This window comes from Dermacentor silvarum, chromosome 9 (genome assembly GCF_013339745.2).
Source record: "Dermacentor silvarum isolate Dsil-2018 chromosome 9, BIME_Dsil_1.4, whole genome shotgun sequence".
NCBI classification, from domain to species: domain Eukaryota; kingdom Metazoa; phylum Arthropoda; class Arachnida; order Ixodida; family Ixodidae; genus Dermacentor; species Dermacentor silvarum.
Window position 1 is genome coordinate 27,207,247 of NC_051162.1, and position 25,183 is coordinate 27,232,429.

Sequence of the window (25,183 nt, forward strand, 5' to 3'; positions counted from 1 at the left end):
TGTTTTCAGACGGTAACAGTGCAGTCACCGCTAAGGAGGACACAACATACACTGCATTTTTCATGCAAATATGGCGTCCCCGATCCGAAGCGGCAGACGACAACGGCGGCCAGCCTGTAGAGAGGGGGAGCGGCTGTGGGGAGAGGGCGAGGAAAGAGCCGAACGCGACGCTGCGGTGGCGAGCACAAAAAATACGCCAAAAGAGGCAGCGTCGATGGGACAAAAAGCACCGCTTCCACTTTGGCGGCGCCCAATTCATTAGAAGCCGAAAAAAATTGGAAGAAACTCGGGAGGTCAAAACGTTAATGAACGAGGAAACGCTGGGTTTTCTTTTTCGGCAGCGCCGTCTGCACCGCATATCGCTTCGTCTGTGAGTCACCCGGATGTAGACATCTTAGAAGCGTCGTCAGCTGATTGTACACGACCCCTTGTTACTACGCGCCGCAAATTTCACAGCACCGCGAAATAACAGAGGAGATGGAACGGCAACGAAGCCATTTCAGGCAAACAGTGGCTTACGATACGCGCCGTACGCGCGGCGCCCGTCTTAATCGCGAGAATAAACAAACGAGTAAGCAAACCAGTTGCCGATCTCAGATGCACGAACGGGAGAATCGGGGGTATCGTTCACACGTGCCTTTTAATGCGCGCGATCGCGATACCGAGTCACACAGGGGAGCTGCGGGCCGACACTGGATGACCGTCGGATAACGCAGACTGACCGACGGACGCGGCGATAAGGAACGCGGCGCCCTGTCCCCAACGTGAACGGCGTCTGCAAGGCTTAGCGGATTGCCGCAGTCGGAGGTATCTGTTCGGCAGTGAGGGTCGTCAACGATGGGGATTATGAATGAACAGAACTAAAGAACTCTGCTAATGGGCGACCTCCTTTGATTTACACACAAGGTTTCAGCAAAGTGTGGTGCAGGGAAGTAAACACGACCGAAATTCACGTGTTGCTGTGCGCAATGTGCTCTCGGGGTAGAAACGGAACTAGGTGATCTTTATATTAAATTTGCATTATAAGCAGTAGCATTAACTCAAAAAATACATTCCGTAGTCTCATAGTGATCTACGGTGGGCATTTAGAGAGGTGATTGAACGAAAATACAATTGTAAACATTGGATGTTCCCCTTTGAAAGGACAACGCCATAACCACATGGCGCATTGGCTTGCGCGAGATTGCCACGCAGCCTCACAAAAAATGATCCACCTACCTCAACAGCGGCTATCCAGGGTTGTTTCAATACACAGCAGAGGTGAGGTAATCCAATCAAAAGTAATCCAGAAGGCACAAACACCCAAAATAAAATCTCGAACACATTAAAATGGCGCGGAAAACGATTCAATTTGAATCTCGTTTATCCATGGCCGTTGCATTTCCTCCCGCCAAAAGCGGCTAGGCCGAGCGCCAGACGCTGCAGTTGCGTACAGTCGGCGCTAAAATTGTGCGCGTTTACACGAGCTCATACGAATTATATGTCAACGATAAATATTGGGAATAAAAATCATACATAAATTGAAGTGTTTCGAAAAACACAAATAAAAAAAACTAAATACGCAACTGCGAAATGAGGTGCTGCTGGATGTGGACATGCAACCACACAGCTACAAGGTAGGATTTCAACTTGTGCACGTATCAAACCTGGAAAACGACACGGCTGGAAGAAACGACACAAAGTTTTGAGAAACGATGGTTTATTACAGCTTAAGAAACACAGTGCACGTTGTGAATGTGGCACGAGAAGTTAAAACAAACAGCATAATAAAAAGCATTGCGCCGGGTCCTGGATCACCCTTCAGATTTCTTCGGCGGCCTGTAATTCAAGAAACAAAAGTGCTATTAGAGGACAGGATATTCACACACAAGTAAATGAGAAAGATCAATGGCCAAAATCAGCCTTTTTACACATCTTTGGCACTTATGCAGAAATATCTCAAAGCGACACGGCTGCGGTATGGTGCTGCCACCTGCAGGGCTCATGCGAAAGCAGACTAGAATGGTTTTTTTTTTTTTTTTTTCATTTAATTAAATGCGCTAAATTTCTACCAACTTACTTAGACTTCCTCGTCTAACTATTTATCTTTGTACAGCAATAAAGTCTCCTTTTGCAATGTTACAATTGGACACTACCGGCACAGGTTTGCTGGGCACAATAAGTATGCTGCCACGAATATTTAGGGGAGGTGCAAAGTGTGACGAAGTGCATCATGTAGCACAGCAAGTTTTCAACCAGCTCAGCCGGCTAATGTGCCCAGTTAACACTATGCTGGTGTCCTTGGCTAACCGACTTATTAAATGCTTTTATAACAAGGAGAAAGACTATTACAGATAATGAGGCTGGTATATACTAGAGTGCATTGTTTAATGTATTCAAGTGAAGACGTGTGAGCATTGTGAAGTGTGAACATTGTTCTGCACATTCCACGAGGCACTGACCACTGCTTGCTCCCTGGCCACGCTCTGGAAAGAGGGTCCTAGCATAAACTGTAGATTAAGCCATTGGCTGATTTTGAGAAAGTGTCAATGCTACAGAAAATGCATCCGATGCTACCAGCAATGGTCTCCAGAATAAAGAGTGTTGAAAAGCCATTGGCTGAATGTCATCTTAGCACCATGGGTTTTAAACATGTGTTTAGTGCTGATGAAGAAGAGGAGGTTCGAGCTCAGTCTTGGAGAGATGCTGTAGCATTTGCTTGTTCTAAACCAGTTGCCTTGAATGAAATACACCAGTGAAACTGCTGGAAGGCAGAGATCAAACACAACCAAGGCAGTCACTGACCCAGCACCAATCGTGTCTGGTTCTCTCACCATGGAATATGTACTAGAAAGTGATGAAGAGTAGCACCGTGCGTAGACCTAGGGTAAATACACACTCTTGGGGAGGGTGGGTAGCATATATTTGTCATATAACCTGCCACTAACTGCAAACAAAGGTTTCTTTGAAAGTTTGAGTAATGCCTACATCTGAACATGTAACATAAAGCAGTAAGGTCCTACAAACTATAACCCCTAAGCGATAGCTTGTGAAACAATAAAAACACCACCCCAGGATAAGCTCAGAAATGTACCTGTAAGTGCCTACGACCACAGCATGGTCCCTTTCATAGGGCTCCAATGTGATCTGCTCCTGTGGCTTCAGCCGCTCCTGCTTCAGTTTCTCCACTTCACCGGCAAACACTGCCTCAGGCTCAGCCGTAGAGTCAATGCAATTGGCCTGCACAAAGGTAAAACGCCATCCCAGATGAAATGTGTGGTTGTACAGAGATGTGTTGTACTTAAAGAACGTCATGAACAAAGAGCATGTGACCGCAATTCATGATGGAATGTAAGCAAAACTTTTTCTCATATTTCCAACAGGTCAAGGAATGTGCTTTAAACAAGGCCACAAAGATTAACAGCATCGAAGAAGTAAATACAGTGAGAAAACTTGGAAAAAAAGGTTTCGCTGAGCATCACGTGCATACTCACATGCTGTTTAATTTTCCCAAACCACTACTACCGTAAAAACCGGAATATAGGTCGAACTTTTTTTTAAAAAACCATTGCGAAAAGTCGACCCTCGTCTAAATACTGTCACCATTGTGCAACCGGCTGAGTCGCATTTGTTTAAAGGTAAGGGCGTCTTTCGGTACTTTTGCCGTTGAAAATGATTTTTTTTTTTTCATTTTTAGAATTAGTTGGGGGTCGACCTATAGTCCGGTGTTTTACGGTACATGGCAATAGTTGCCCTGGTGATGACGGCATTATCACCATCAACGTATCCGGCACGGAGGCGCTGGGGTACTCGAGGTTGGGCAAAACCGCAACTTTGGATGCAGACTCTGATGAAGGGGTGCTGGGCTGGGCAGCAAGCTACTGCGGGAAGTGCACCCTTAAAATGTTTGCATGAGTAGACCACATCGGTGATCAGGCGTGAAATCATTTGCATAGGCTGGACTGACAGCCACAAACGTGGAGTCTGGGTCCGCGGGCGATCAGCTGGCAACTACCGCGAACCCCTACCAAGTTCATTTGTGCATTTACTGGACTTTCGAAATGGTGCAAGTTTGTGTGTAGGCACAAAGTTAACAATGTCCTAAACTGAATTTGTACAGCACAGCCTAAACTGACAGTTCGCAGATTGGAGACCATGTGCATGGTATCCGCACTTCAACACAACGCCCATCAGGCTTCGTGATGGGTGAACGCGAAACATACCCACGGCCTCAGTCATCACGAAACTATAGAGTGAACTTTATTTTATCGGAGCACAATACTGAGCAATCTACCGTCACATTTAGCTTTTTTTTTTTTTAGGACTGCCCAATTATTCTGACATTTTCGCGGTATTGTCCGTGTCCAAAAAATAAGTGTTGCGACTGTAAATGTGTTCATAGTAAGCGCCCAGTGGTTGCCTTATTTTGCATTACAGTTGGGGCGCAGTTCAACGCTTCAGTGAGTAGCCATAAACCTGCCTCGTGCAAGGCCTGCAGCCTGTCAAAAACTCGAAGTGTGAGCCTTACACGATTACATACGGTAAATCACTAATGTTATGCTGCTCTTGGCCTTGTGACTCACTACACCCTTCTAACAAAACAAAAAGGCATATTGTCAGGCTGTAAGAATGACGATACATGTGTATATAGGAGCATGTATTTCTTCTCTTACAATCATAGAAAAATCATCTTGCACTTGCCAGTGGCCTGTTCTTACTGAAATTTTGCAGAAATAGCATTGTATGGTCTGGATCGATCAATGTAACATCTAGCACAGTTACTTCCTGGTCTCAAGAAGGAAAAAAAAAAAAAAAAAAAAGCGGAGTTGTCTTTGTCCATGGGGAAGCTAGCTGCTGCAAAGACCGTGCTAGTACAAACTTGTGTCGACGCCTTTTGGCACCAGTGGAATGCAGCCATTCCAGAAGAGTTACCGAGCGTTCCAGAAAAGCGGGCAACACATTAGGAAAGCATAAAGTATGCTCAGCCTATGCTCAGCCAGAAAAAAAGTAAAAGCCAGCTGGCCCTTGCCGGCAGCAGCACACTGACCTTAACTTTCTTTTGTGATAGGCCATATATATCCTACCACTACTTTTTGTATTTACCAAGTGGGGTGAAAAGAAGAAAAAAAGACCACCACGAACCTTTATGGATATGACAAAGTGTCCACCATTTTTGAGAAAGTGGTGAGCATTTATGGCAACTATTCTCGCCTGGTCAGGCTGAGCAACATCTGCAAAGATGGTGTCCACCATACCTGTAAGACAATGAGATTTATATGTTAGCAAATTTTACGGCACCACGAAGATGTAAAATAAAATTACAACGTCGAGCGGGTTTTAAAGACAGAAAAATTATGACGGACCTCATGCACAATGTTGGCAAGGCACACTGAGTGCTTCCGCACCGCACCTGCTGCAGAAGGCACAAAGTGAGCATCACGTTTCACTCTGGCAGCATTGTAGACACCGTATTCTGGGTGCCGCCCACCAGCTCGATTTTGTTTAGGTTCCTTGTTGTCGTCTTATAACGCAATAGAAAAACAACATGCATCTCGGGCTGCAACGATTCGTGTCGAATGGGCATGTCAATACTTTCCGTCAAAATGCCCCACTCAATGAAGCTGCAGACCAAGGCCGAATTCGAGGAGCACAAACGTAAGCATGCCGAAACTGCAAGAATGACAATGTGCGACCCTGGGCTGCTCAGGCCCCACCAATCAAGCGCACGTCGGCGTCTCATGCCGCAACTTTTCGCACAACACTTTGCATTACGTAGATCTCAACTACAATAGAATCTGCCAAATCTTTTAGTGACATAAGATCAAATGTTTTTCCGGTTGGTACATTTTTCCTGGCATTTTCTCCCTTAACGCGTATGAACGAGGTTCCACTGTATATGAGTCAAGATTGTAGTTTGCCTAGCGAAACAATAAATTCGTCAACTAGTGAAACAAAAAAAAAAAAAAAAAAAAGTCAAATACTGCGATTGCTTCGAGTCATCTGGGAGTGGGAGTTGTAAAATACAAATGTAATGGCACACAGAGTTGGTGAAGGATGCATGCAGCACATTAGCAGATTGCACACTTAAAAACTTTCGCGTCTGTTGCTTTTCTGATACTTTGGCTCAAAAGCTAGCCTAAGTCCTAGAGTAATGAATACCCAAGATGTTTATTTAAAGCAAGTGTTAGACAAGTCCTTATTTACGGGTATTTTCCTGTGTATGAGTCGCACCTTCCTTTAGAATCACTAGAGCATCACATGCCCAACAAGCAGGCCTGTAGCCAGGTATTTTTTGCGCGGGGGAAGCCTCACTGCAGCAAATACAGTCCTTGCCCATTATAATAAATCCACATACAGCCAAACCCACTTATAACTATACAAGTTTTAACAATATATTGGATATAACAACGTGCAGCTGATGCGTTGTCAACTTCTGGATGTGTCTATGGGAAAATAAACCATTTACTAAAATGCTCCCATGCCACATCATCGGTTATAACAACTAAATCGTGCTGCACTGTTGCAGATGAACTAAGCACAAACCATTAAATCAAGAACACAATGGGACATGCTTGGCAAGTTCCAGTGAACAAAAAACAGCAGCCATACCAACTAGCATCCGATACTTGTGTGGATGGCGGGCATCCTCAATGATGGGGATCACATTGGTCCTCTTTTGTGCCACCCCGATGAGGTCACGACCTGATCTATGAGAGAATTCGACAGCATAGACCAGGCCCTCCTGCATGAAGAGTCACAGAAAAGTTATTCGCAAAGATGAAGGGCAACTCGATTAGAGAAAATCTCAACAAAGAAGCCAAACAAAATTTCAATGTGGCCTGCAACAATACTGGAACAACGTAAAAAAAAACCTTCAAGAGCAGATGCTGTCCAAATTAGTGACGTCAGAGGGAATAGCACTTCAAGGCAGTATTTCCCGTCTGAAACGCTTCTGGCTTACCAAGACTTTGCTCACAGTACAACTTCCGTTTTTGGTACAATAAAATTTCAATACTGAATTTATTTGAATACAGTGGAACCCCGACTTTCAGGGGACCACGCAAAACCGCCATATAATCGAAAAACTAAGAATATAGGCAGCGACACTCAGTCTCGCCCAAAAAACGGGTACAGACTGCCTGAATAAACCTGCGGCCCGAACCTGCACTGCTCCAAGAAAGGTGGATTAAATATAAAGAAATTACCGTATTTATTGATGTAACGCACATATTTTTAATGACTTTCGTTGCTTGAACTAAACCCTCGTGTTACAGTTGAATAACAGCAAAATTGGCCATTTTAAAGCAAATGCTCCAAATCCCGCAATTTCTAGCGCTACGTTGGCAACCTGTAACTTTACGTCTCAATCCAATCCCTATACATGTCGACTGAAGTCGAAACTTGTTTTTGATTGGAATCGACGCTATTTACGCTGCGCTTGTGCCTGGCTATGATGCTGCAATACCCTACGGCCTTTTGCGGTTCGACTACATTATTTCGTGGCGTTATGCCGACGCAGCGCATTCAGTATGACAGCCGCTTCGAGAGATGAGCAATTTTGATGACCGAGGAGCTGGGAAAGTCTGCCGTGGCTCGGTGTGTCAACGTGGACGAATTGCGGATGGCGGGACCAGCGGCAGGCCCTCTTTAAGTGCGATGCCAGTCGGAAAGGCTCTGTGGAAACTGAAGTGGCCTGGTACTGACCCCGAATGAAATGTGCGGTCTTTAAAGAAGTACTTAAATCTCAAAAAAGCTCGACGGCACAGAAGATGACTTGGTTCTCGAGCGATCCCTTCTGGAGATAGTTTCGGTTTCGCGAGACTCGGCTCGTCCCATCACCGAACCCCTCGAAGTATACGGCCGACAGCACTGTTGGCACTGATAGCATGCTTAGGACAGCGCCAGAAACACTTGGTGGGGACGTTATCAGTGCCGAGTCACGCGAAATTTCACGAAAGTGAAACTATCCACGAAAGTGATTGGCCCGAGAATACCGTTCAAGGAAAGCCCCCGTCTCCTCTTCGGACGAGGATGACGAGTCAAGAGAACTAGTTTCCGAATTGCAATTCCTTGAATAAAGGTACCATTTATTTTTCCGTTCATCTCACGTTGCATTCACGGTTAAATTTTTTATTATATTGCGTGACTAGAAAGTTGCACCTCCCGTTACAATCACGGTCACGTTACATTTGGGTGAATACGGTACTGCACACCCGGTATCAGCCAACAGCAGTGCGTTCATGCGCCAGCCTGCGTCTGCTTAGGGCTTTTTTTCTCGGACGGTACAGACGGAGGCGTTGTACGAGGCAGGGTCGGCGTAAAATTGCGTCGTATAATCGAGGTTTCTAATGCATTATTTCTATGGGGGTTTTGCCGGGACCAAACCAATTCGTCGTAAAATACGGGTCATCGCATGACCAGGGACGTATAATCGAGGTTTCACTGTACAAGATTTTAGACAGCAGTGCAAATTGTGCCAACGGATAAACGTTGACAGGTGACACAGTACTCTACGTTTGCGCACATAATTTGCACCAGAATTTAATATATTTAACACTAAAGGCGGGTATGCGGGTTATAAGTGAATTTCACCTTGAGGTGCAACTTCACGGCAACATGAATTTTGCCATATGGCTTCACTGTAGCGCAGCGTGCACTGCCATAAAGCCACACCACAAGGCAAAAGTCTCACTTCAAGGTGAAATTCACTTATAACCCGCATACCCGCCTTGCAGCTGCAGTCACTTGCAGGGTTGGTTCAATCTAAAGAATGCCCCAAGAGCAATGTGCAGCACTTCAGTGTTTGACAGTAATGGCTGAGGTGCACACGAGAAACTTCTGACCATGAATACTGCAAGCAAATAAATCCAGCTAAAAAAGCAATAAGGGTTGGTTTGCCATCTATCCAAGTTTGTGCCATCTACCTAACACCAATATGACAAATGTACATGCTGTTTGTGATGTTTCCCACAGCCCTTCACTGGAATTAGTGTCTCATCACTCTAGCTCTCCCAGGAGTCCCAAGCCTTGGTAAACAGCCAACCAGCAAACCACACTCACCGGTCCGACAATGTCAGCCACATGGGATACAGTGGTGCCTGAGGCTGCTCCAAGGTAGAGCACCTTAGAGCCTGGTGGCATGTGAATCTGATCCACACCTCCAAGGATGGCTGCGGCCAACTTGGATCGGAAGGGGTTCCACACCCTGTACTCCAGCTTCACCTCATTCTCCTAGAATGTGAAGACCAAAGAACAATTTAAACACACAGGAACAGAACTTGAACAAGATAAACTGCAGTGAGTACACAACTTTCCCAACTTTTACAACCTGCCATGCTCATCTCACCCACTCCATTCAGAGCAGTTGAAGGGACACGAAGGCAAATATTAGGTCAAGCTAAAGTGATAGATTAGTGCTAGATAACGTCTAAGGCGTCAATATTATCACAAACAGAGCTTTAGTAAACAAGAAATTAAATTAAATGCAGGACATGATTAGAGACTCGCCTGGGACATTTAAGTACTAGCCCGATGGCAAAGGCACTGATAATTCTGTCACTAGTACTCAACCACTCATAATAAATTTCATTTCTTCACTCTGCGCTGCCCTCGCTGGTTTTGCAGGCTCGCGAAGCTCACACAAATTGAAAGTAGCAGAGAATGCCCCATCCATGTGATGTTGTGGAATTCTTAAATGGTTCAATCCACTTGACCAAAAGCAACTGCAGCAGCAAATCCAGCGCTCTGTCTTGGCTCGGTTTCTCCATGGCTGGGCACTTGTGTTTTGCACAGAAAACCAGACCACCATCTGTCGGGCGCCGTTTTACTCATCGACGGTGATGACGTATGCAATGTCACCATTCCCCCACTCGGGGGCAGGAGATTTGAATTGTGCTAAAGGTATGCAGACTCTTCAGATGTAACTTTCTCATAAACTAAGTCTTGTCACGAAACAAGCGCTACAAGGTTTCTGGAATGTTATTTCAACAGTCCACGTAGACTTAGTATTTGCCTTTAGTGTCCCTTTAAAGCTACCGTTTGCACCAGCCAACAAGGAAAGAGAAGAAAAAGGAGGGCTCACCCTCTGTCTACCGCTAAGCCTATTATGCGAAATTTTAGTTCAATGGAAAGATCAGTGGTTAACAGCGGGCAAGTGCTCCTAGACATTAAGTTGGTTTTCACCTCGATTGCCTGACGAAATTAGGAGCTTTTTCACTGCATTGCACAGAGGTCGTAGTAAAACTATGTTCCTTTACAAGATTCCACAGTTGGCTTACCTCAACTGAAACACGTTTCTCTCCATAGACGGACTCTCCAACAACAAGGTTCTTGGTGACCAGAGCGTCTTCTTTTCCTCGTGCAATGAAGACACCTGAACAAAGGGAATTCACATCATTGGATATCAGAAGGTGCCAATTCTGAAACTCCACTCTCAACGAAACCTCATCTGCCATTCGTTTTTCTGCAATGCACCCACCATGCACCTGGCACGATGGAAAACTGCAACAAACACTTTTCTACTCTGGGGATAGCATAGTTTCAAAATGAGTTTCCGGTGTAGCAACCTAAAACACACTGAAATTCGCTTGCGTAATGTATTTCATATGCCTGTCTACAACAGCAGCCCAAACCTGAATGGCATACAATGGTATCTCTGGCATTTTGGTAAGAGCAGCACCTCTGCATGGTAAGAATTGTGTACAGGAAATGCTTAGAGCCAGGCAGGCTTGATGTAGTGATGATGGGTGTGCGTGGTGGGGCTTCTACATAATTTGAACATGCACGTCAGTATTAGCCCCCCCCCCCCCCCCCCTTTGGAAGAAAGTTTCCCAGCAACTTATTTTGCCCAAGTTGTCCTAGTGCACGTGTGTGTGTGCGTGTATATTAAAAGAAAAAGAAACACTACACACCTTCATGCCTGTGCGGCTCGATGAATACTTTCCTGCCTCCCCTGAAGCCACCTGTGATTGAAGAGGACAAGACTTGTGAGACATATGCTATATATAAGCATGGCACACGAGCTTATGCAATGAAAGCTACAGTCATGACAATTTGAATAAAAAACAATGGTGACATTAGATACAAAAGGGATTAATCATATAAATGCTGGACAAATCACAATACAATTTCCAGAAGTGCCCCCTAAAGGGCCCCATTGTCTAGGAAGCATTTTATAGAACTAATTTTTCAAATGAGTTCATTATGGGAGCAGGTAGAAGAAATTGAACCGTCCTGTTACCATGCTGCTAGGAGGTCAATGTCACTGCCAACCGAGACATTCTCCCCCTTTAAGTGATGTTCCTTGCCTGCTTTCTCCTATACCAAAGTCTAGGGGCCACGTAACGTTCACATGATGAGCCCCGCCTCCTTTTTTACTGCACAGCGTATCTCCAATGACAGTATTAAACATTTCGCATTGCATGCCTCCTTTTTTTACTGCACAGCGTATCTCCAATGACAGCATTAACAGGGTTCGTACACAATATTTGGCTGGAAATTCAAGGACATTTCAAGGATTTCAAGGATGCAAAAAGGCAGAATTCAAGGAGTGTTAGCGTAATTTTATTTCCTCACATGACTTAGGAAAGGAGCCCTATTTTCGCATTAATTTCTCTTTCAAGAGCTGTTATCTCCGCTTCTTTTTCTTTGGCTGTTCGACGGAAACTTCGTCGCCTTTCGCCTTTCTGGTGGCTCTTCAAGGCAGATTCCCCCATCGTTGCAATGTCGACCGTCTTCTGACATAATGCGCACATTGCTCGATAAGGATCGCTTGGTTCCGGTCTCACCCAGTGACGATAGTCCGTATGTTGCAGCCACGCAGGCTGAAACTTGCACTTCCCGCCTGGCATCTTGTCAAAGTAAACACACAACGCAAACTTCACTGAAATGGCGCGCACGAGGCCGACAAACGGCCCGACTATAGTACCTAAAAGACACATACTAGTGTGCCGAGAGCGGGTGTCGCGGTAGCACAGAGTGTGATGCCTGCCGCCGCCGGCCGCTTGGTGCGCTGCACTTCGAGACTGTGCCGGACCATGCTGAGACATGGGCGGACTTCAGGCAAGACACGACGCGAGTCTCCCATTTGCCCGGCGATCTGCCTCTTATGTTCTTGTCCCAATCCGCAATACGTTCGGGGTCTGCGGACGCGCTGGGTAATGAGATGAGCCGTTTCTTTCCGCGTCTCTGGGAAATCGCGGTTTCGCAACCTGTTCAAAGTTTCTTTAGACAGACGAGTGCACACATAGATGCAAAAAACCCACTCACAATAAGAAAAGACTGCAACGAAAGCGGCAGCAAGGCGAGAAATGAACTAAGCATTGCAATCGACGCGTAGCAATCAATGCATCGCAAACGAACGCGAGTCGAACACCGCAGGATTTAGCATGGTGCCGACAGGCATCGCCGTCTGGTGGCCCGCGGCGGCAGGCATCACAGCCCGCGCCACAGTCCCGCGTTGGAGACTCTCGGTGGACGGCACACTAGAGTATATTCTAGGCACTATACGCAAGCCGAGCGAGCGACATGTCTCGCATTGGATTGGATTTCCAATGCATATTTGTTGCTAGACGACGTAGGGGCTGCGAGATTTAAAACCGAAACTTCCTGATGTTGCCCTTTAGTCAACACAGCTTGTTTTCATGGGCATTCGTAAGCGAAGGGGCCTTAAATATCAGCATGACTTGCGGAGGTACATCGTTAATTTTCTCTAGCGGAACAAATTCCACGGGATTTTCAAGGATTACAAGGAGCCCACGGGTATTCAAGTAGCTTCAAGGGCCCTTGAACTTATACTGTCAATATCAAGGATATTCAAGGATTTCAAGGGGCTGTGCGAACCCTGCATTAAACATTTCGCATTGCATGATTAACCGAAGTCACTGACACTGCAAGCAGCATGTCTTGTGTAAAGGCATCTCTGCGAGTGACCTTGACTCTCGCTCAAGGCCGGCTCCTTTGAGAGGAAGGGGACGCAGCCTTCTGTTTGAAATTTAGGCTGTTATCAGGCTGTGCAGCCTTTTCATACTTTGCAGACACGATCGCCATTGCATGATCTACGCGCCACACTTGTTTGTTTGCCATGTCCAAACCTGGTGAGGGGTCTTTTAAGTGTTTGTTCCAAACCTAAGGATTAATGACAAGCAAACAGATAAGATCTCGTGCTCTATAACTGTGAGAAGGAAATAAATTATCCCTCTTGCAGTCATCTAAGCCCCTAAATTATTTCAGGAAGAATGCATTTTCAAGTAATGTCAGCCGAAATACATAAGGTGGACACTGTTTTACACATGGAAAAATTGCCATCTACTTGATTGTAACTGACCTCTACAAGGAGACTCATTTCGGCATCCTCAAAAAGCAAGCCATGAATTTTTCTTCAACTGTAATATGTGCTTTTTGAGGACACCACCTGAGGCATTCCACTGCAGTCAGAAGGATAATAGTTGTCTTAACTTCTACCGTTCCCAGCAAGTGCAAAATCATCCTCAGAAGCAAGCAACTTTAACACAAAAATGCAATACTCACTAGATGACCAGAGCCCACATCATTCAAGTACAGTCAACGACCGATTTTCCAACCATGCCCAATAATTCGGACACCTTTGCGGCATGGCCACGTACCCCATGGAGTCAATATATAAAAACGTCTGAAATTACGGACACAAAAAACCTTCGCCTTCAGATTTTACCGTCTTTATGCCATGACGGCAGGTCCAAAACGGCATTAATCGAAGCCACCACAGCTGCCTCCTTATCTCGCCTCCTTGAACCGGCACTCTCACACGCAGATCCGTTGGCAATCGTAGCCACCACCGCAGCAACACCAGGCATACCTACTTCGACGTTTGCTACCAAGCTTCTTTCTGTGAAGTGGTGTGCTTTTCACTGAAATAATTTGCCGCTGTTAGCAACAGTGCCGTCTTCGCCTTTATAATCCTCGCCAATGTCTTGGAAACTCGGAAAGTATGGCGCGTTGCATAATGCCGGTTCCCGAAAGTTAGATTTGCCTCAATACAGCAGTGAAGCATCCCCGAAGTATTGCAGTGAAGCATATCTGGAGTGGGAAGGGCCAATTGTCACGGTACATGGTGTGTATACCTTAAACACACGTGCACCCACCACTCGTATCACAGTAGAAACTACGATATGCCTAATAAGTGCACTGGCAGGCCTTCATAGCTATTTCGAACGTGCCTATGGCAATGTGAGCCCTTGGGGGCAGTAAAAGGCATGCATTTGTTTTTACGGACTGCCCGATTTTTCGGATGTTGACTGTATGATGATTTTAGTGCAACCACGCAACATGTTGTGCGGCTGCATAGCTGCAGCATGACTAATGTTATTTGAGCTTAAATATTTTCGTGGATTAGGGAGATGACAGCACACAATGCTGAAATGATGCTTGAGCAGAAGTAGACAGCACACCAGTGCATGCACAAAGGACGAATCATGTGGACTCGTGGTGAAACGACGACGACATTGACTACTTGTGCTGCACGTCGCGGAAAAAAGAAGAGAGCACGAGGTGGCGGCGGCAGAGAAGAAACAAAAAGAAGAGGCAGAAGGCACGAGCGCAGCAGAGACTGGTTGGACACGGTGTTCGAAGAGCCAGGGTTCGAGAGGGCTGCTCGGGTGAACCGCTGGGCAACCCCCTGACCGGTCACGTTCCTGCGGATGGCTGTGACCAGTGCCGGCTATTACCTGCCCGCGACTCTTCCTGGTTGTTCTGATCTCTTCCCATTCCTGAACCTTCGAGCCGCTTCCACCGCTCACCCAGCACCTCAGCAAGTCAAAACACTACATCTTGCTCAGCGACCCAAGTCGTCCCGTCACGGTCTCGTTCTGCTGAAGACGACGAGGACGTAAGCGCGAGCAAGAACCTGTACCGTAGGTACTTAGCATGCATGTGTAACATGTACTTTAGTTACTGTGTGATATGTGCGTTGTTTTGTTTGTATAGTTTATAATAAAGTGCTTAGTCCTAATATATGTTATCTACCAACCTAAACGTCTATGGCTCCATCCTTCACTGCACCAACGCAGGTCAACAAACGTGCCGGTGCGTAATTACCTCACTACAGGACTGATACCTGCATATGATGTGTTAAAATAAAACTGCAGCGCATAACATCCCAAGTCGGCACTGGGACTACGAGAAACACCGTATTGGGGGCACTCCGGATTGATCTGGATCTCCTGGGGTTCTTTAAAAGCGCACCTAAATTATTGCGATTGTTTCGACATTTTGCCCCCATCAGAATGTGGCCGCTGTAGCAGGCAGCGAACCCGTGGCCTTATGCTCAGTAGCAGGAACCACCTCTGCCTAGTGCAAGGTAGCATTGTAATCAACAATCAGCTTACAATTTCATAAAACAAATCTAGCTATCTTCTAAAGCTTGTATGGACCAGACTTGTACACGTTACAGAAAAAATGTAACCCATTACAATTACTGTCCTCAGAGAGTAACAGTGAAATCCCTAAAAATTAATCGATTACTTTAATGTTACTCTCGTCCCTACTTTTATTACCGTTGCACAAATGCAGCAAAAAGAACGAGCTGGCCTGGCTCTTCATTAGATAATTGTTCTTCAAAATTTTATTCGGTAATCTCTCCTATTTTCCTTGTGAGGACATCTGCAGACACACCGAAAACTAGCTCGCTCAATGTGTACACTGGGGAGAAGGGCTGTGTAGTAGTGTGCGAACATCTTGTGCAGAAGATGGTGGTTACTCAATGCTGTGATGCTCAACGAACTCTTTTAGGATAAGGGAGTGCGAGACTTCCAAATGAGTTTGACCTCAAGAAAGTTGGGGTCGTGTCACACTGCCAATAACAAGTTCTTAAAAGAAGCCGCCAGAGGCTCATTCAGCGGCAGTGGTGTCTGGGTTTAGTACAAGTACAGGAATGTAACTTCTAATTACGCTCGTAGCAATTATAATTACCGCTCCTTCCATAAAAGATATTGAGTACATTTGACGCAAAAAAGATGCACCTCGTGCCACCAACCCACACAGGCCGCTACCTACACTTCTCATCCAACCATCTGGCAAACCACAAGGCATCGGTCGTAAATTCTTTATTGAGAAGAGTCGAAACTCATTGCACATTGGAATCAGATCAAAAGAAAGAAAGGAGAACGGTTCTCAACGAACTCAAAAGGAACGGCTATACAACGGAATTCATTCGAAAAACAACCCGACAACAAAAAAGAAAAAACAAACTACGAGACCTACAACCGTTGACTCCCCTCGACCACAGAAACGAGTGTCCATCCCATACGTCAAAGGTGCCAGCGAAGCTCTCAGCCGAATACTGAAAAAAGAAGGCCTCAAAGTCGCGCATAAACCGATGAACACTTTGAATATCCTCATTCCTAAACCAAAAGACCATCCACCAAAAGAAAAAGCTCAAGGCGTCGTCTATAAAATCAGCTGTGCCGACTGTCCGGCGTCGTACATCGGGGAAACCAAAAATCTAAAAGAAAGAATCAGACAACATGAAAACGACGTCAGAACATTCAACCGAATACGCAGCGCCGTCGCCGAACATTCCGAAGACGCCGACCACAAGACTTCTTTCCAAGACACCCAAATCCTTCAAACAGAGACAAACTGGCGAAAAAGGCTGCTACTCGAGTCTTGGCACATTCAGAACACGGCGGGTAATATAAACCGCGTGAAGGGCATTCTTCCTTCTTTGTATGTTCATGGCCTGGCAGACGCGACGAAGGGAAGAAAGGACCCCTGCTCTAGGTCAGCAACACCAAAACAACTCGTCCTCCCCCCCCCGCGACTAAAGGGCGCCCGGCACCGGTCATACCAGCCGACCAGCGACGCCGAAGCGCAGGGTGAGAAAACAGCTTTAAATTGCGCAAAATCACCGCAGTTCACGGAGACATATCTCGTATTTCCCGCCACCGAGCACCGCCATCTTGGTATCGTCTGAAAGCTCAAAGTTTCGCCGCTCCGCTTCTCAATTCGTCCGCCGTCGCCATCTTGTAACAACAAACGCACAAACACAAAAGAAGCGCGGGTCTGCGATAGGTAGTCACACGGGCCCTCCGATGAAAGCAGGCCTCCGATTGGCTGCCATGCTGAAAGGCGTCTCTCCATTGGTTGCTGCTGTGACAGGGGCAAGATGGCAACGGCAGTTGTCTGCTTCGTAAACCACGCCGGCGTCTTCACCTGACACGCAGTGTTCGACTACTGAGAGCTCCCAGGTTAGTGATGGATCGTCGCTCGTTGGAGAAAAAATTTGGGACGAAGCACTCTTTGGAATACGGAAGTGCAAGCCTCCTACGGCAAGAAAAATACGGCGATTAGCGGGAGAAGCAGAGGAGCACCCAACTGAATGTTCCGCGCTACCTTGCACCGTATGACTCCAGCAGCGAAACAGACAATCGCCCTGGGCCATCGGCACCGATAACGCAGTCGACGGAAGACGCGCCAACGGAGGCTCCCGCGCCTCGGCGTACGGCCGCGCGAATCAACCGAGATCGTATCTCGGTAGACATAGCTTGCTGCGACTATAGGCATGTAGTGGACCGTGCGCTTGGCGTCCGCAGAACAAGGGTGTGCGATGACGTCAAGCTGGATCGCTCGTTATGGCGTCCCACACACCATAACGACAGACCGAGGGAGACAATTCGAATCGTCCCTCTTTTGGGCTCTCTCCCGCCTTCTAGGCGTAACACACATACGAACTACGGCTTACCACCCCAGTTCCAACGGCATGGTGGAACGCTTCCACCGTCAACTGAAGGCATCACTGCGTGCGCAGGACTCAACAATTCCATGGACAGAGCGCCTGCCTCTGGTTCTACTAGGTCTTCGCACCGCGGTGAAAGAAGACACACAGTGTTCATCCGCAGAGCTGGTTTTTGGCACGACACTTCGCGTACCCGGCGAGTTCTTTGCCTCGGAACCGACATCAGCTGAGCTACACTCTTACGCCGACCGCCTGCGAACCACTATGGCTACTGTCGTACCACCACCGCTTCGTCAGGATTGCAAGCCCGTGTATATAAGCCCTGCATTACTTCGTACTAGCCATGTCTTCATCTGCCACGATGCCACTCGGACTCCACTACAAGCACCTTACGACGGTCCTTTTAAAGTCCTGAAGCGCGATCCTAAGTACTTCACTCTCCTTGTTAACGGACGCGAAGAGACAATATCTATAGACCGTTTGAAGCCAGCTCACATGGATGCTGGCAACACCATCTGAAGCAGATAAACCGCTCGACGGCAATGCCTTCATCGCTAGGGGGGAGCCATGTAGTGGACAGTGCGCTTGGCGTCCGCAGAACAAGAAGAAGCTTGACATCATGGCTGCAGCATCAGCGTAGTTGCCCCGACGAATAAATGGTTACTTGTTCCGAGTCTTCTGTTCCCACAGGCAAAATGGCGCAAACACAAAGAACGCAGCCCAAAGCACAGCAGCCACTCCGTCCGGCCGATGGCACGTGGAAAAGGAGGAAAAGCACAAAAGCCACAAAAGCACCACCGCTTCAAACTCTTCACGCCCAGTCGCGGCCTCCGCGCCTCCACACCAAAAGAGAAAGGGAGAAAGCGCTTGCCTGCGCGTTGTTCTCTTTCGCGGCCGTCAGTGGGGCGGCATTTATTCATATCAACCGACGCGGGTTGAAAATCGATTCGTAACAACCATTCTCTAGCACATTGCAAACTAACGGGGCTCGGCCGGGACCACAGAAAAATTCATATCAGCCGTGATCGTATCATCGAGATTCCGCTGTATAGTAGTGCTCACGGCGACGCTAGTCACTCTGTGCTTATCAGTGTTTTCCTTTGCGGCATGGCGAGTAGGCTCTGCATTTCGCTACACGAACTGCTGCAATCTATACTAAAACACAATATTTCGTGCCTATGACTAAGTGAGCTTTCCTTTTAATGCAAACAATCATTAAGTTCTTAGTTTTATAACAAGTATGGGCACAAGAGCTTTAGCTGCTGAGGAAGATAGCTCACCTCCTTTGACCAAAAGCTCCATTAAACTCCCTCAGCAGAAAAAGAAAAAAGTGAGAAATCGTGTTAGGTGATCATGAACATCCGAAGTGGCCATAGAAGCGCAGTTTCAATTTGTCGGTCCACATATGGCGGACATTCAGTGCCGTTCACTCGTTAACCATTTAGACTTAAACGAATAATTGTAACGAACGGCAGAAACCGCTTATCTTCTTAAAAAGGTGGCCAAATCTGTAGTATCACTTAATATGATGCTGCATATTATTCAGACCTAGAAATACTGCTCCTGTGTTACAATCAGAAATATAGGTGTATATGAGCCACAGAATATCAAACTAACAGAAAATATTAATTTAATGGCCAAAAACTTCTGCCTAAGTCGGAGAAGTCATAGAGTGCACTAAGCAAAGAATTGAGCAGCAGCTCTTACTGCCTGTGAAGGATACCTGTAAGTGCTTCCAGGAGCGAGGGAGAGAAACTTATAAGAGAAAAGCTCAGAAGTCTGACTTTCAAAAGATGTGTGTAAATCTGCAACCCTGCCATGTTCAGGTGATTCAGACATAGCTGCAAGACACTGACTGTGGGAGCAGGTAAGCCTTGTACATGCTTTCATCCCTTTGGGCTCTGTTCCCGCCAATTTAGGTGTTCAAAGCAGCGTTGCCCGTTAGAGCTTGTTTGGTAAAAAATGGAACTGGTTACATGAAATTGATTACTGAAAAAAGTAATTCAATTACAGTGAGCATTAGCGAGTAAACAAAGTACAAAATTATCAAAATATGTAATTGATTACAATTAATTACATGTAATTCATTAAGAACAAGTTTAGTAAGGACATTATAGGCAAAGTGCACAATGTGCACTAAAACAAATCAATGCAGTTCCTAAAGGCCGAGAATATGCTCCAGTATTCTCAGGCAATCACCTTTTGGAAATACTTTCACTTTCGCAAGACCAGAGCAGGATGCGTTTGGTGTCTACAGGCCGCAGCGTTCTGGCAATGTGCCAACTGTGATAAGACAGTGTGCAGGTACACTGTCGCTCGTAGACGCCATTGCGTTCAGTGCTACTTTCATGAAATTTCGTGAAAATGAATGCATTCTTGACGGTGATCGCCTGAGAATACTGCCCCTGTATGAGGTCATTGACGCATAGTAAAACACAAAGTGCACTTACTGGGCCTAGAGTCACAACACTTGCACAACCCTCACATGTGGCAGTATGGGTACACACTGCTGTCAGTGAAGCCTAGGCATGCTGCACACAAGGCAGATTGTAGTCCAAAATATGCAGAAATGCCCCCCCCCCCTCCCCCCCCATCGAAATCACTAAGTTCCAGCTCAGGTGTCAGTGCAGTCCCTCTCCTTAACCTTCGATTGAAGAGTGTTGCCTACAAGCAAAATAAGAGAAATTTTTTTTCTTGCCGAGTTTCAGTATTCAGTACAAAGTTTCTGGCTAAATGCCTTCGGCCAAGACTGAATAGCAGGCAGCAAGCCTTATTAGTTTAGAGCTGGAACACAGGACGAGAAGGAAGAAGTTTTGCATGGGACTCACTTCTTTTTTTAATACATGCAGAGGAGACATGATGTAAAGCAAATGAAATGTACGGCTATGGTTCACATATGACAAGAGCTGTTTGTACAAATTTCATATGAGGCCGTAGGTGGCTTGAGTTGAAGCCCACTTCATTTTCAACTAGGAGTTTCCCCCCCAATGGTAAAAAAGTTCTAATTTTTTTCCCCCTCTTTTCATTAGTTATGCTTATTCTTTGTGTATTACACATTTAGGTAAAAAGTGCATTTACATGTGTCGTCACTAAACGTTTAATGCAGCCAATAGGCTCAGCCATTTGCAGCCCATGAAATCAGATGGATTTGAAGACAGATTTGCCACTCGTCTGCTTTACCATTCAATGTCCCAATGTGTATTTTTTTACTTCCAATGACTAGACTGCTTTAATATCTTGTACTCACCACGTCCTCCGCCACGGCCTCGTCCACCACCTCTGCCACCCCTGTCACCCCCTCTTCCGCCACGGCCCCCAAAGCCACCACGACCCCCAAAGCCACCGCGGCCTCCAAAACCACCGCGGCCTCCCCGGCCTCCAAAGCCACCTGAGAACAAGCAAAACATCAACAATAAGAATTCCTAGAATGTGCTACATGATCAAAACAAATTAATAACATCCTACAATGTAACATTCTTTGCAAAAGCTCTCAGGCCACTGCACACATGACCAAAGCTGTGCTTGCATTGTAGTGCACGTTAAAATAACCCCAGGTGGTCAAAATTAACCCGAAGCTTTGCACTACGGCGTGCCTCATAATCAGAACAGGTTTTGGTCCGTAAAACCCCAGAAAGACTATGTCACCCACAACCAACATCAATCATGTGTAAAGGGACTCGATAACACATACGAGAAGTGGAGCATGTTGCTTTTATATTGCTTTTCAGGTTGCACATTTGACAATTTCTAATAATCATGTCTCATGGGTCCAGGAAATTTCACTCTGCAGACACATAGTTTCCTCTTCCTCTAGCCCCTAGTCCAAGCGCATGCATTCATCATTACAACCTATCAATCATGTTTGCTGCTACAATATAGAGCACTAAAGTCACAGTCGCTGCCTGGCAGGGTATGGTGGTGTAGTGAACGCCATCCGCATGCCACTATAACTGGCCCACGTTTAAATGGCTAGTCTATAGCGCCACTCTTGACCACCATGTTAAGCACCTGAAAGGCAAGTCTGTTGGCCCAAGCGCCTCCCCGTGTCTCGTGAGAGAATAAAAAAGTTCAGTCTTTGTTTGGAACTGATCGCTCACGGTCTAATTGCTCTTTGCCGGCAGTGGTGACTCATCGCTAGCAACCAGCAGTGGTGACCCAACATGAACACGCACAGCGACGCCGACGCGCCTACCGTGTCTGCAGTCGAATTGAAGCTGCCCCCTTTTTAGCCCACCGACCCTCGAGCTCTGGTTCATTCAAGTCGAGGCGCAATTCACCGCCCGGCACATCACAGCCGACTGCACGCGCTACCATCACATTGTGAGTAGCTTGCCGCCAGCTACAGCCAGCGAGATCCGCGATTTGCTTCTGGCCCCACCTGCAGAGAACACCTACTGTGGTAATGCACTATACATAGTTTGCATGTGATGTCACATTCGACACCTGTCCTGACTGTCCATCATTGCTAAGAATCTAGTTTGTATCGCACTGTGTTCGCCATCCGCTTCGATGCCTGCACGTTGCACGTTTATGACCCTAGGATATGTGAAATGGCAGAAGTTAGAAGCCTCGAGTTTTGCCCTTCGTACAAGGACGGGGTTGTGGTGCCAACGTGGGTTCACTGTAAGCAAAAAGTTGAAATGTGTGACCCTGTACAAAATCTGCATCAGTGCAGATGTGACTTCAGAGGTCGAGGTGCAGCCAGCCACGACGCACATGGATACAATTACTTGGTGGTGCCTGTGATCTGCATCACTCTGAAAGGAATAAAGCTCTACAAATCACTGTAGGTAAACAATTATTTTGGAAGTGGAACATATCAGCAAAATCAATGAAAGCAAGTTACTTCACATGCAGCATCATTATTTGAGCTGCTCTGTTCGCAGACAGCCTGCTTGTCACGGAGGTTCAACCATGCACGCACGGAGCTTCTCTTGTGTGTATGTGTGTGCGTGTGAAACAAAAAACATGTGCTTGCTTTCTGTGAGTTATGGTTTTCTAGTTGGCAGCTACTCTCAGTCCGTTAATTGAATATTTTGTCTCGTGCAGCACAAGCAGCCAAAATACATTTAAGCCTGCCGCGATGTTCCGTGCGTTGGGCAAAGGTGTTACACAGTTTGGACATAACTGCAGCGGCTGGACATGAGCCAGTTGATACAAATAAGCTCTGGTTTAACATCTTAATGTGTTTAGACAAGCAGAAAATTGGGCGCTATAGTTCTGATTTGTGGTCAGGCGGAGGGCAAGGGCCCAGGGCAGAGGAAAACAAGACGACAAACACAAGGAGTCATACGTGTTCTGGAAATGATTTAAATTTATCCGGCTTTCCAGGCTAGTCACAGGCACCAACTTGTTTCCAACAGCACTGTGGATTTTCGCTGCCCTGTTAGCACGTTTGAGATATGGTACAGACCTGGTTGTGCATAGTTTGGCTTTGTGGCAGTGTTACTTTTACTGTGGCAACCAAAAATTGCGCAAATTGCCATTATTGCAACGTGATCAGCTGCCACAGATCAACAACAATGCAGCAGCAGTACAGCTCAGCACGAGCAGCAATGACAGACTCGCCGGGAACTATGTATAAGGTACTGCTGATTATGACCTGTGCCTAGGTTGACTTGCACCACTGATGCACTATGAACTGCAGGAGTGTTGACAGAAAACATGCCGCTTGTTTATTTAGATCTCCTGGAAGACACTAATGTCGCCTGGTTCTAACTAAAGGTGCAAGTAGCAGACTGGGCTGTATAATTCTAAAACACAAGCACTGATCATAATGTCAATGCAGGCAAAAACGTGCAAATGTAACTTCAGAACTGTGGTGGGAAGTTTTGCACATCATCCACCAATTAAAAAGCAAGGGAGGCTACTAGGTGATGATTTACGGGGCTTCAAACATTTCAAAGCAACACAGGGGCTATCAAAGATGTACTGTGGGGCTCCGGAGAAATTTTGATCTCGACCGTTTCTTTACCGTGCACCCAAACCTCGGTACACAAACGTTTTGCATACCAGACGACTACGTGAAACACCTACCACGTCCACCACCATCTCCATCGCCGCCGCCGAAACTGCTCCGGCCTCCACGATCCCCGAAGCTACTTCGGCCACCAAAGCCACCCCGATCGCCGAAGCTGCCACGACCACCACGGTCACCAAAGCCACCACGACCACCACGGTCACCAGAGCCGCCGCGGCCACCACGATCACCAAAGCTTCCGCGGCCACGACCACCAAAACCTCCACGGCCACCACGGTCCCCGAAGCCACCGCGGCCTCCTCCGCCTCTGCCGCCAAAGCCGCCACGATCACCGCGTGGAGTAAAGCCTACGAAAAGCAGAAATCACACAGCGCCAGGTTTACCACCAATGCTGCGCACAACACTCGGGCAGCTTGCAGCACCCTGTCGGCATTCGGTGCAACGTTTGTTTTACGCGATTTGTCACGCACACCACATCGTTAGTCGATTGGTCCATACCAAGTTCTCAGGGTTCGAAGAACAAATACACGTAAAACGCGGGCAAGGGTCTTGGTAACATATAAGGTAACAAGTAACTCTTCAATAAATAAAAATAAAAACCTAGGGCACTTTCGAAACAGCGCGCGTCGAACTTCCCACCGCAAATCTACACTCCACAATGCGTTTGTGAAGTTGTTACGGCTTTTACAAGCACATGTAAAAGAAAATTACAAACACTCGACCATCTAAGGGCAAAGGCTACTTCTTTTCAATCAAAACAACCAAGATGGTGACTGCCATGAACCTCAGTATCAAATGCACCAGCACGAGGAAACAATTATGAGCAGCGTGTCTTAATCATACACAAGAAAGCCGTAACATCATTTAGGAATGAACACTGACCCAGAACAAGAGATTCATTGCAAACATTAGCGTAACAATCGTTCCTGTCATGCAGCGCTGGGCACTCTCAACGCGTGGGGCATTGAAATACCGCCTAATAACAATAACGAGGAAAATTAAACACTCATTTGTCAATAAAAGAATTCTCAATTGCTACTTAATCACTGTATAGCTGACAGCAGCTAAAAGGCAGCACATAAGAAATAAGAAAGATTACCCGGTCGTCCCATCTCTTCAACCACGTGTTAGCAAAACCACGCTTGCTTCTTGCGGCAACCGCGTTGCCGCTGCAGCGGCACAGATGCCGACAAAAAAAATTAGACTGCACCGCCCTCCGCAGCATCAACACATAAACTCTTAACAACTTCATAAATGTGGTCTTTAAGGCACCATTGAGCAGTGTCGCGACATACTTATTATGTACATTAGTTATTTATCCTGCAATATTTGAAGTAAGCAAAATTTGAATCGTGCTTTAGGATTATTTTTCTAAGCGTACGAAGTCAACGAAACTGCGTCAACCGCACTACTAAGATGGGAGGTGCTATTTACAAAATGTAAAATCAAATAAATTAAATGTTATTATTCTTTTAATTAATATAGTGTTTGTTCAAGGACAAAGTACAAGTAGG

At 46.4% G+C, this 25,183-nt stretch overlaps 1 protein-coding gene across 2 annotated transcripts; it reads right to left on the reverse strand.

Annotated features, from left to right (window-relative positions):
• Window positions 1–1,684: 1,684 nt before the first annotated feature.
• Window positions 1,685–24,893, reverse strand: LOC119465177 (rRNA 2'-O-methyltransferase fibrillarin-like). 2 transcript variants are annotated; one of them, XM_037725974.2, is made up of 10 exons: window positions 24,769–24,893; window positions 23,726–24,016; window positions 20,937–21,077; window positions 10,890–10,940; window positions 10,257–10,351; window positions 9,040–9,210; window positions 6,589–6,721; window positions 5,122–5,234; window positions 3,074–3,219; window positions 1,685–1,818 (listed from the first exon to the last, which is right to left on the reverse strand). In XM_037725974.2, the coding sequence occupies exons 1-10, from the start codon at window positions 24,779–24,781 to the stop codon at window positions 1,794–1,796; spliced, it is 1,179 nt and encodes a 392-aa protein (XP_037581902.1). In that variant the 5' UTR covers window positions 24,782–24,893; the 3' UTR covers window positions 1,685–1,793. The 2 variants fall into 2 exon arrangements, with proteins under 2 accessions (XP_037581902.1, XP_049511618.1); XM_049655661.1 differs by having other exon boundaries at window positions 23,720–24,016.
• Window positions 24,894–25,183: the final 290 nt, after the last annotated feature.